Source organism: Dendropsophus ebraccatus, chromosome 13 (genome assembly GCF_027789765.1).
Source record: "Dendropsophus ebraccatus isolate aDenEbr1 chromosome 13, aDenEbr1.pat, whole genome shotgun sequence".
NCBI lineage: Eukaryota > Metazoa > Chordata > Amphibia > Anura > Hylidae > Dendropsophus > Dendropsophus ebraccatus.
The window spans coordinates 68,214,679-68,228,286 of NC_091466.1; the positions used below are offsets into that span (position 1 = coordinate 68,214,679).

Sequence of the window (13,608 nt, forward strand, 5' to 3'; positions counted from 1 at the left end):
TGGTTGCTCTCCGTCTTCATGTTCTGCCTTATGTTCTCGTTTTTTCTTTGGCCGACAGATGAAACGTGTCACGGCCGCGGCGGCTTCCCGCGTCCCGGGTTGCCGCCGCGACCGCCTCCTGTCCCGTGCAGCCACCGGGGTCCTTGTGTAGGGACCCGGCGCTGCTGCTGCTTCGGCCCCTGGGGCGCCTCACCTCTCCTCCGTGCATGTCGCGGTCTGTGCCGGCCGGCGCGCGCGTCCCCGCCTCCTAGGGCGCGCGCGCGCCGGCTGTCTCAGATTTAAAGGGGCAGTGCGCTCCTAATTGGTTAGTGGCACCAATCACTCCCCTATAAATCCCAGCATGCCCTGTCCTTAGTGTTGGAGCCTCTACATGCTTCCCATAGCGTTGGCCCAGCCCCCTGTTGTTCCTGTGTCCTATTCCGCTACCTGGTCCCAAGTCCCTGTTCCTGAGTCCTATCCGTTACCTGGTCCCAAGTCCCTGTTCCTGGTTCCTGTTCCCCTGTCACTCCATCTGTTCCCGTGTTCAGCCTGTCACGTGCGCTCTCACCTGCAGACCATTGCCTGTGCCATCTCCTGCCACGCCTCGCCTGCCGACACCAGCAACCAAGCCAGGGGTAGCGACCTGGGGGTCGCCTGCCGCAGCAAGTCCATCCCGCCTTGCGGCGGGCTCTGGTGAAAACCAGCGGCCCCTTAGACTCCGCCCCCTGGTGAGGTTAGTGCCATCGCTGCTGTCGGTCCAGTGGATCCACTACTCCAGGCGTTACAAAACGGCAATGGAAAACACTGTCATCTAGTTTATCAGGCCACTTAAAAGAGAATTAGGGGGGTGGAGAGGAACTAAACTGGCCTGGAGGCTAACAATAACCTCTCTCCTTAACAAAAGGAGACCTGTCTGTGAAATAACATGTCCTCCTCCATATACCCGGTCTATAAAAAATGCAAAACGGATAGGATATGATGCAAAATGGATCCTATAGACTTGAATAGACTTGTATACTGATCAAACAAGTGACTTGAACTCCCCAGCTTGAACTTGACTTGGCTCGCCAGCTGTTGTAAAACTACAACTCCCATCATGCCTAGACAGCCAAAGCTAAAGCTTTGGCTGTCCAGGCATGATGGAAGTAGTAGTTTTACAACAGCTTGAGAGCCAAGGTTCCCTTCCCCTGATCTAGAGAATAGGCCTAGACAGGAGCCTTGTTTCCTCCAATGGCAGACGTATTGCTTGGCCACCCACATCCTGAGGTGGCATCCTTTGACAGACACCTAGCTGTCCATATGTCCATAGCCGGCTTTACAAGCTGCTATAAAGAACATTCCTGTTTTTCCAGTATGGCCGCACTGTACAGATAAAGAATGTGGGCGGCCTGGTCAGCGTTCAGACCACTTCATGAATCTATATGTGAGGTGCTTCTGACCTTTTCTCTTAAAGGGACTTTCTTACTATGACAACCCAGTCCATATAGGAAAAGTCAGTCATATAGGAGTCTGACAAATCTGTGTGACAACTCCTATAGACACTCTAATGGCCATCAACGTGTCACCCAGCTTTCCTAGAAACATTTTTTTTATCAGTTGAATAGGTGGCTAGTGCTAGTGCTGCATGGCGACATGATCACACAGCACAAACATTGCTCTACGTTGCGTGTAATGTTATTAAATGGTGCCGCATTGACGGATTTCTGGTGACAATTTGCCTCCGCTGACCTCAATACAGGCTGTGTTCAAAACTCAATTCAAAACTACAACACCCATTCTGCCCTGAACAATTGTGACCTCCACTAAAACACTGCTCCACAACCGGTGGCTCTCCAGGCGATCCAAGACTACAACTTCCATCATAATGAGAGATATAGAATGGGGAACACCCCGCAACAGGTTTAGTTAGCATGATGTTATCGAGCCTGAGCACCGCTCACTAATGGCTTCTCTGTTCTCATATCTAAGGGTGGGTTCACACTACGGAATTCTCGCGGATAAAACTCCACAGAATTTACGTCGGCTGTCCGTGCGCACGGCCGCGCACCTTTCCGCGCCGACTCCATAGACACCATTCTATGGGCAGGCGTATGGTGGAATATGCCGGCCCATAGAATGGTGTCTATGGAGCCGGCGGAAAGGCGTGCGGCTGTGCGCGTAGACAGCTGACGGAATTCTGCGGAGTTTATCCGCGAGAATTCCTCAGTATGAACCCACCCTAAGCGCGTGTGTATCATGATGGACAATTTGGCCACACTGGATGGATGGTGTTAAAGGACATGATGCGGTAGTACATCTGGCTCCATGGTATTATAGGACATGATGCAGTGTAGTGGATCTGGCTCCATGGTGTTATAGGACATGATGCGGTAGTACATCTGGCTCCATGGTGTTATAGGACATGATGCAGTGTAGTGGATCTGGCTCCATGGTGTTATAGGACATGATGCGGTGTAGTACATCTGGCTCCATGGTGTTATAGGACATGATGCGGTGTAGTGGATCTGGCTCCATGGTGTTATAGGACATGATGTGGTGTAGTGGATCTGGCTCCATGGTGTTATAGGACATGATGCGGTGTAGTACATCTGGCTCCATGGTGTTATAAGACATGATGCGGTGTAGTACATCTGGCTCCATGGTGTTATAGGACATGATGCAGTGTAGTGGATCTGGCTCCATGGTGTTATAGGACATGATGCAGTGTAGTGGATATGGCTCCATGGTGTTATAAGACATGATGCGGTGTAGTGGATCTGGCTCCATGGTGTTATAGGACATGATGCAGTGTAGTGGATATGGCTCCATGGTGTTATAGGACATGATGCGGTGTAGTACATCTGGCTCCATGGTGTTATAGGACATGATGCGGTGTAGTGGATCTGGCTCCATGGTGTTATAGGACATGATGCAGTGTAGTGGATATGGCTCCATGGTGTTATAGGACATGATGCGGTGTAGTACATCTGGCTCCATGGTGTTATAGGACATGATGCGGTGTAGTGGATCTGGCTCCATGGTGTTATAGGACATGATGCGGTGTAGTACATCTAGCTCCACGGTGTTATAGGACATGATGTGGTATAGTGGATCTGGATCCATGGTGTTGCTTCTTTCTGGATGCACAATACTTAGCAATTTCCTAAAGACGTCATCGCAGTAAAGCGTTAGTCAGCAACAGACCATACTGTAAGTATAGCAGTGCCAGATGGTGCGAGCGGCCCGTGAACACGCCACCCGCTGCACTCCCATCAATAAGCAGAGAAGGTAAACACCATTTTGAAGATAAATTATTTAGATGAAAAAAGACAGAAGCTGAGGGAATAAAGGGGATAGCCGGATAGGACGACAGAGGCTACACAATGCCAGCAGGGAGGTGTGCGAGCAGGACCTTGCACTGGACTATGATGCAAAGGCCCTGCACTTGTCTTTCAGGCATTGTCCATTGTATGCATGTAAAGCTTAAAGAGGTTGTCCTAAGACCTATAGCTAGCTGTCAGTGAATTTGTCACAAGAGTTTACAATCTAAGAGGAGATGGGGGGGGGACACAAAAGGAGTGAGGACCCTGATCACAAGAACTTACAATCTATGAGGAGATGGGGGGAACAAGAGTAGTGAGGACCCTGATCAGAAGAGCTTACAATCTATGGGGAGATTGGGAGACACAAGAGAAGTGAGGACCCTTCTCACAAGGGCTTACAATCTATAAGGAAACATGGGGCAATATCTGTGGTGCCACTTCTATAACCAGCACTAAGGGGGAGTATAGTATACGAAGGTAGGATGATGGCAGAGGTAGTGACAAGATGATGGGAGTGATGATGAAGTGATGATGAGTGTGGTGGAGGATGGAATGAGACAGTTGGGAAGCTTTACAACTTCTGATCTCCAATATGCAAATCAATGGAAACAGACTACAGATCACTTTTATCATCTACTGCAGGGTTCCCCATCCTGTGGCGGTCCACATACTACAAAACTACAACTCTCATCATGCCCTGAGATACCTTAGAACTGGGTTCACTAACCTATAACTTACCAGCTGTTGAAAAACTACAACTCCCATCATGCCCTGAGATACCTTAGAACTGAGTTCACTAACCTGTGGCTTACCAGCTGTTGCAAAACTACAACTACTATTATTCCCAGAACCTTAGTTCCCCAAAGTGTGGCTCTTCAGTAATGTTAAGTGGACTTGCTGAACTGTTCTGATTCAGTAACGTTCCCTAAAAGGGAACACCAGCATTTAACTCCCGGCAGCTGGAAAAGTTGGATACTAACCTAGGGAGTCCTGAAAAACATAGATAGAGCCATATGCATGATGGAAGTTGTAGTGCAAGGTCATATGTTGGAGAACTGTGGTTCAATGGTATATCAGTGCATGATGGGAGTTCAAGATGCAACAATAAAAGAGCCTTAGACTAGGGCAGGGATGGGGAACCTTTAGTCCCCCAGCTGTTTCAAAACTACAACTCCCATCATGCCTGGACAGTAGTTTTGCAACAGCTGGAGTGTCAAAGGTTCCCCATCCCTGGGCTAGGGAATATATGCAGGCTGTCAAAGAATGCTGATATTTGTAGTTATGTGACAATTAGAGAGTCACAAGTCTACAGCATCTTATTACAGTACAGTATATAACTGTATACATCCCCACTGCTCTATAGCATCTTATTACAGTACAGTATATAACAGTATACATCCCCACTGCTCTATAGCATCTTATTACAGTACAGTATATAACAGTATACATCCCCACTGCTCTATAGCATCTTATTACAGTACAGTATATAACAGTATACATCCTCACTGCTCTATAGCATCTTATTACAGTACAGTATATAACAGTATACATCCCCACTGCTCTATAGCATCTTATTACAGTACAGTATATAACAGTATACATCCCCACTGCTCTATAGCATCTTATTACAGTACAGTATATAACAGTATATACATCCCCACTGCTCTATAGCATCTTATTACAGTACAGTATATAACAGTATATACATCCCCACTGCTCTATAGCATCTTATTACAGTACAGTATATAACAGTATATACATCCCCACTGCTCTATAGCATCTTATTACAGTAAAGCATATAACAGTATACATCCCCACTGCTCTATAGCATCTTATTACAGTACAGTATATAACAGTATATACATCCCCACAGCTCTATAGCATCTTATTACAGTACAGCATATAACAGTATACATCCTCACTGCTCTATAACATTTTATTACAGTACAGTATATAGTATACATAGTATAGTATAGTACAGTACACAGTGGTACCTCGGTTTAAGAGTAACTTGGGTTAAGGGCGTTTTGCAAGAGCTCACAGTTTTTCGAAATTGTAACTTGGTGTAAGAGCATTGCTTTGGTTTAAGATCTCATTGTACTGGGTGGGAGGGAGAGTGAGGGAGGGGCATGGTCTGCATAGCAGGGTCTACACATCTGTACTCTGACCCAGCAAGTCTCCCTTACCTTCCAAATCATAGCAGATCCACTTCAGGCTGGGGCTTGTATCATGGGACAGGACTGTGGAGGTAATCTCTCCATAGCCGTAACCCCTCTCTCCCCGGAGTGAAGTATTTTAGTGCCCACATATGTCCTGCTCATTCCTTCATGCTCCCTGCAGTCTGTGTCAGCCCTTATGTTTCCCATACTCTCCATTCCTGCTATAATGTGCCTGCACTTACACTCAGCAATACACACTGCTACTATAATGTGCCTGCACTTACGCTCAGCTATACACATTGCTGCTATAACGTGCCTGCACTTACGCTCAGCTATACACATTGCTGCTATAATGTGCCTGCACTTACACTCAGCTATACACATTGCTGCTATAATGTACCGGCACTTACACTCAGATATACACACTGCTGCTATAATGTGCCTGTTGTACTACGCTCCTACATTATGGGGATCTGCAGTTGCATCCTGTATCTACAAAATGCTGCTGTTTTTCAGGTTTACGCACTTACTATACATTATACCCCACATGCTGATTGCTATACTGTACAGCAACCTATAATATGACACATTCAGCTTTTTCTAAATGTTTGTTTCATCTGTTATTTGGAATAAAAAATTATAATTTTTGGCATGTGGAACCAATTGTCTGTATTTCAATGATTTCTTATGGGAAAATTTGCTTTGGTTTAAGAGTGGATTTGGATTACAAGTGCAGTCCCGGAACAAACTGTATTTTTTTTTTTTTTTATCAAAACCAGGAATGGGACTGACACAGTAAAATGATAAAAGATTTGCACAGTTTCTGTGTTTTCAAACATCCAACCATCTCCAAGTTTTCGTTGGAAAAAGACTGACAGAAATACTATGTGTGAACATGGCCTATAACAGTATATACATCCCCACCGCTCTATAGCAAATTATTACATTACAGTACATATCCCCACTGCTCTATAGCATCTTATTACAGTACAGTATATAACAGTATACATCCCCACTGCTCTATAGTATCTTATTACAGTACAGTATATAACAGTATACATCCTCACTGCTCTATAGCATCTTATTACAGTACAGTATATAACAGTATATACATCCCCACTGCTCTATAGCATCTTATTACAGTACAGTATATAACAGTATATATATCCCCACTGCTCTATAGCATCTTATTACAGTACAGTATATAACAGTATATACATCCCCACTGCTCTATAGCATCTTATTACAGTACAGTATATAACAGTATACATCCCCACAGCTTTGCAGCATCTCATTACAGTCCAGTATATAGTATATATAGTATAGTAGAGAATATACAGTACAGTATATAGTATATATAGTATAGTAGAGAATATACAGTACAGTATATAGTATATATAGTATAGTAGAGAATATACAGTACAGTATATAGTATATATAGTATAGTAGAGAATATACAGTACAGTATATAGTATATATAGTATAGTAGAGAATATACAGTACAGTATATAGAATATATAGTATAGTAGAGAATATACAGTACAGTATATAGTATATATAGTATAGTAGAGAATATACAGTACAGTATATAGTATATATAGTATAGTAGAGAATATACAGTACAGTATATAGTATATATAATATAGTAGATAATATATAGAGTACAGTATATAACAGTATATATCCCCACAGCTTTGCAGCATCTCATTACAGTCCAGTATATAGTATATATAGTATAGTAGAGAATATACAGTCCAGTATATAGTATATATAGTATAGTAGAGAATATACAGTCCAGTATATAGTATATATAGTATAGTAGAGAATATACAGTCCAGTATATAGTATATATAGTATAGTAGAGAATATACAGTACAGTATATAGTATATATAGTATAGTAGAGAATATACAGTACAGTATATAGTATATATAGTATAGTAGAGAATATACAGTACAGTATATAGTATATATAGTATAGTAGAGAATATACAGTACAGTATATAGTATATATAGTATAGTAGAGAATATACAGTACAGTATATAGTATATATAGTATAGTAGAGAATATACAGTACAGTATATAGTATATATAGTATAATAGAGAATATACAGTACAGTATATAACAGTATATATCCCCACAGCTTTGCAGCATCTCATTACAGTCCAGTATATATAGTATAGTAGAGAATATACAGTACAGTATATAGTATATATAGTATAGTAGAGAATATACAGTACAGTATATAGTATATATAGTATAGTAGACAATATACAGTACAGTATATAGTATATATAGTATAGTAGACAATATACAGTACAGTATATAACAGTATATATCCCCACAGCTTTGCAGCATCTCATTACAGTCCAGTATATAGTATATATAGTATAGTAGAGAATATACAGTACAGTATATAGTATATATAGTATAGTAGAGAATATACAGTACAGTATATAGTATATATAGTATAGTAGAGAATATACAGTCCAGTATATAGTATATATAGTATAGTAGAGAATATACAGTCCAGTATATAGTATATATAGTATAGTAGAGAATATACAGTACAGTATATAGTATAGTAGACAATATACAGTACAGTATATAACAGTATATATCCCCACAGCTTTGCAGCATCTCATTACAGTCCAGTATATAGTATATATAGTATAGTAGAGAATATACAGTACAGTATATAGTATATATAGTATAGTAGATAATATATACAGTACAGTATATAACAGTATATATCCCCACAGCTTTGCAGCATCTCATTACAGTCCAGTATATATAGTATACATAGCATAGTACAGTATATTTCCCATCCCTGCACTATCCGCACCCGGGACACCCCAACTCCCTCTCTACTCACGATCAAACCCATAGAGAGAGGGAAGGGGCGTTCCCAAAACATCGGGGGCGTGGTTCCGACCTATAGACGTTAAGCCACGTGATCGAGTCCAGCCAATGGGAGCGGGCGCGGCCGGAGGTGAGGCGCTGCGGCAGCAGCCTGGGAAGAACTGAGAGGAATAGACGGAGCTGCCAGAGAAGAGGAGGCGGGCGGGGGAGGGGTGAGTGTCACCGAGAGCCGCCGCCACCAGCAGCCGCAGCCTCACCAGGAGCGCCGCCATGCCGAATAAAAACAAGAAGGACAAAGTGAGTGTAACGCATCCGGCCGCAGCGTGCTTGGAGTGGGCGGCGGCTCGGGGGATGTGAGGGGAGGTGCGGCAGGACGGGTTGAACTTTAGCGGGCGCTCCGGGGCCTAGCCCTCTGCCCGGGACTGGAGTATCAGAAGTTACAAGGAGGCGGCACCTCACACTGCCGGTGGCCGGTCACACCTCCAGCATACCGGGGGAAACTTCCCGCCCCCTTCTCCTGTTCCCGGGAGGGTAGAGGCTGCGGAGCCCCGGCAACATCTGGAGCTGCTGATCCATAAATCTCAAGGTCCGGAGCACAGCCATCACTACCAGCACGCCGGAAAGTGAGGCGCATAGCAACCAATCAGGGCGCTGCTTTCATTTTACACTAAGCCCCTGAGGGGTGAGAGCTGCCATCTGATTGGTTGCTATGGGAGACTGTCACATTGCCTTTCAGTAATCCCCTCCCCTTGTCTCTCTAAGTATTATCCCCCCAGAAGGTTATGGCCTGGGACATCCACCTCAGCACTGTCACCTCCCATACAAGTCAATGGAGCGACCATGATGGATACACACAACTTTTATTGGCTCCTATGGGAAGGAATATGTGATATGTACGACAGCCGTCACTTGTCCAGCGTGTTGTCATCTACTCCATGGTGGTTTATTGGCAGTGACAGTGCTGTCTGTGTCAGAAGGCAAAATGAAGGGTTATACTACTGAGCGTTCATTATATACATATAATCTACATAACAGGTGGGGTCACTGTGTACATACGTTATATTACTGATCCTGAGTTACATCCTGCATTATACTCCAGAGCTGCACTCACTATTCTGCCGGTGGGGTCACTGTACAAACATTACATTACTTATCCTGTACTGATCCTCAGTTACATCCTGCATTATACTCCAGAGCTGCACTCACTATTCTGCTGGTGGGGTCACTGTGTACATACATTACATTACTTATCCTATACTGATCCTGAGTTACATCCTGTATTATACTCCAGAGCTGCACTCACTATTCTGCTGGTGGGGTCACTGTGTACATACGTTATATTACTGATCCTGAGTTACATCCCGTATTATACTCCAGAGCTGCACTCACTATTCTGCTGGTGGGGTCACTGTGTACATATGTTATATTACTGATCCTGAGTTACATCCTGCATTATACTCCAGAGCTGCACTCACTATTCTGCCGGTGGGGTCACTGTGTACATACATTACATTACTTATCCTGTACTGATCCTGAGTTACATCCTGCATTATACTCCAGAGCTGCACTCACTATTCTGCTGGTGGGATCACTGTGTACATACATTACATTACTGATCCTGTACTGATCCTGAGTTACATCCTGCATTATACTCCAGAGCTGCACTCACTATTCTGCTGGTGGGATCACTGTGTACATACATTACATTACTTATTCTGTACTGATCCTGAGTTACATCCTGTATTATACTCCAGAGCTGCACTCACTATTCTGCTATGAATGTTATTGCCAGGTGAAGGCTCCAGTGCCATGTGATGTGCAGGGGTCCCTCATTTTGCTTTTGACCTGCTCTTTGAAATAGTAACAAAGTTCCATTGAAGTGAATGGGGTTATATTGTGTTCTCTACATAGTTATGTGTAGGAGAATATAGCCAGAAGTATCTCCTGCACTGCAGCCCACTTGGTCTTGAGATTTGGGGAGCACCAGTGATAACTGATCAGTGAGGTTCTCAGTGGTTGCACCCCCACTCCATTTACCTAGGAAACAAGTGACCTCTGTTCTCACAATCAATGTGTTTCCACCACCTACTGATCATCTAGCTCTCCCCTATCTTGTAGACAGGAAGGATGACCTTTGGCTTTGTGGATAGAGGTCACCCCCAAAGCTGCTGGGCCCCTACTAATAATGACAACAGGGGTCCTGTGTTACAGTTTTTGAACGGACCCTTACCTATCAGCAGCTTACCATCCATCCTGTTGACCCCTAATGTCTCCTATCTAAGCTTGTACTACAGATGGCTGCAGACTATTCCTGTAGAAACGTCCCCCCCCCCCCTCCCTCCCCATGATCACTGAATGTGTGCCTCATCTCCCCAGAGACCTCTACATCCATATGTGTGATGTCAGCTGCTCCTCTTATAACGCTCCTGCACTATTATAAGCCCTGGATTTCACGTTTATTAATGTTTCCTCCTGATATAAGCTGCACAGTCCTCTTGTCAACTGCAGGAAAACTTTCATCTGAGTTTACTATGTATTTTTTTTTTTTTTTTGTATTTTATTGCAGGAACCTCCAAAAACTGGAAAAAGTGGCAAAAGTGGAAAAGAAGGACAAGATAACCCTGAACATGATGTGAGTGATGACAACAGCCGAAGGGAGGGTCCAGACCCCTGTGTGGCTCAGGCTTGTCTCTAGTGGAGCAGGGGAGCTGTGACATTGGACAGAGCCTGGATGAGCACAGGAAATATGGAGCAGCTAAATGCATCATCAAAGGGAACGGCACAATGTGGGATGAAGCTTCTGTTCTTCATCCCAATTTCTGCAACATCAGACTATATGATCTCAGCTGGTGGCTGCAGTTTTTGTTACTGTCACCACGATGTTTAGTGATGATCTAAGTATCTGAAGCCGAGCATGCATGTCAGCTGACAGTTAAAGGCTACCTTTCTTATTGCTGCATACACATGTAGGGCCAGTTCACATTGAGCAAATTCTATGAAATTCTGCGGCTAAGAGCTATGGGAGGGCTCGCGTGCCTCAGCTCAAAGAATTGACATTTCACTTGTTTGAATGGAGAGCCGCAAACCCTCCCATAGACACACTGTTTGACACTGAGGCAGGCGGGATTCCGTGGCGGAGAGTTCTGCCGCGGAATTCCGCCGAATTTGCCTAGAAGTAGCGATGTTGGCGAGATAGATCTGCATGGCATTGTGCACTAGACGCTATGTAAACAGCGGGTCACTCCAAACTTGGCAGCGTCTTTTGTTGATCTCTTATAAGTAAATTGTGTGAGGGCAGGATCTGGCAGACACGTGCAGCCTGCTATCTAGCTCCTAGCATTTTTTAAGCTACCTTTGTTGGGGTAAGGCTCCACTCATCTAGTTTTTGCAAGTCTGTATACATTGAGTGTTCCTCAGCATATACTTCTGACTTGTCCATAAACTCTCGTGCACTTGGCATGTTTCCTTTGACGTACATTGGACTCTTATGCATCCACATACATTCCCCCCCACTGTCTAGGAGAGCGTAGTCTACGAGCCTTTCCTGTGAATGGAAAGTAATGAAGCATGTACTGCCTATGGAGTGTATGGGTGATGTACCCACTGTATTCCTGTGTAGTGGGATTCATTGCAGTCTTATAGTGTAGCAGGTTATCCTTCCATACACTGGACATCCCTATAGTACAGCTAACACTAGTCAGTTGTGACAGGTTCAGCCCTTTGTATGTAACACAAGGCCCTCATTGGCAATAGATACACAGTAGGCATGTACACATTGCCAGGATGAATAATTTGTAGGATGGGTCACCATTTTCAGGTCATGTATATTATTACTCTACATATAAAGTTGAGTCACTCGTTTAGTTCTGGTTCTGATTTTGAGTTATGACCTGTATTATCCTACTGTCATCCTGCTTGTTGCTTCTAGGAACTGTAAGAAAGCTTTTTGTGTTCATGTGCCCCTTCTGCTCAGTTCAGCATGCAGGTATTTTTAATTAAAGGGGGAGGCTGGTGTCGGACATTTTTTGCATAATAGTCGGGTAGGAGGTGGCTGAACATGCACCTACTTCCAGGGGTCCGCTGTCCTCCGCTTTGGTTCCCTGTTTACTGGTCGCTTCCTGGTCTGAGCTGGGACCTTGGTCCTGACGTGTCAGTGGCCATAGCAGAGTCCCGCTTTGGCTGCTGACTGGCTGAGCGGGGTTGACGCGTCCTGACCTGGATTCCAGCTCAAACTGGGAAGTGGACGAAGAACTGGAGCCAGGCAGGTAGGTGCATGTTATGTTCAGCCACCTCCTCCCTGGTTCTTTCGAAGAAAAAACGTCTTAAACCGGACTTCCGCTTTAAAGGGGAGCTCTAGAAAGTAATACAAAAACCTTTTTTTGCTAATAGATTGCTTTAATAAAGTTAAGTTACTTTGTAATCTAACATCATTTAAATAAATTTATTGTTCACTGACACAGCCCTTCTGCTACTACTAACTTTTGTGTCGGGGACTACAAGGCTATTGTAGGCTTTTATATTTAGTGATATCAAAAGAATATAAGTAATGCGGCACACGTCCAATACTTGCTAGTGATGATTTATTGTTCACATGCTCGTGGATACAAACAAGAACATAGGCTACGATCGCTCGCGCTCTCACCGCGCTTCCTCCTGGCCCATACCAATCTTTTGATATCACATTCAGAGACTTTTTTCAAGTTTGCTGAGCACCATCCTAGTGTGCCCAGGTGATTGGACCTAACCAACCAACTAACCCCTCGTTGATTAAGCCGAGTTCGGGCAGGTGCGGAGGTACGTCTCATTGGAATTGTTTTATATTTAGTACCTGGGGGAGGGGGGGTTCTAATATGATCGATGGCTTAGAGCCCTGCAGTTCCCGACACAAACGCTGGTGACTGCAGAGGGGCTTACTGCTGCCAGTCAACAGACGTGTATATGTACATTTTACACATATGTACAAGTAATATAAAATTAAAGCAATGTATTAAAACATAAAAAATTTTGGTCTCTGGAGTACTCCTTTTAGAAGGATGGTTAAAGGGGTTATCCAGCGCTACAAAAACATGACTACTTTTCCCTCTCTCGTCTCCAGTTCAGGTGTGGTTTGCAACTAAGCTCCATTTACTTCAATGGAACGGAGTTAGAAACCCCACCCAATTTGGAGACAAGAGAGGGGGAAAAGTAGCCATGTTTTTGTAGCGCTTTAAATGCCTTCCGGATTCCTGGTAACAGAAGGATCAGGCACATAAAATCCAATATGTCGTCCTTTATCCTTATCTCTGCTGATGTCAGCCGTAGGAGGA

The 13,608-nt window shown here is 44.0% G+C and overlaps 1 protein-coding gene across 1 annotated transcript in view; it reads left to right on the plus strand.

Annotated features, from left to right (window-relative positions):
- Nucleotides 1–8,389: 8,389 nt before the first annotated feature.
- PPP2R5C (protein phosphatase 2 regulatory subunit B'gamma) overlaps nucleotides 8,390–13,608 on the plus strand; it is a 51,821-nt gene continuing 46,602 nt past the window's right edge. Inside the window, exons 1-2 of the mRNA XM_069951363.1 lie at nucleotides 8,390–8,599; nucleotides 10,869–10,934. Coding sequence (XP_069807464.1) covers nucleotides 8,573–8,599; nucleotides 10,869–10,934 — 93 coding nt within the window. The 5' untranslated portion in view covers nucleotides 8,390–8,572. The remainder of the gene's footprint in view (nucleotides 8,600–10,868; nucleotides 10,935–13,608) is intronic.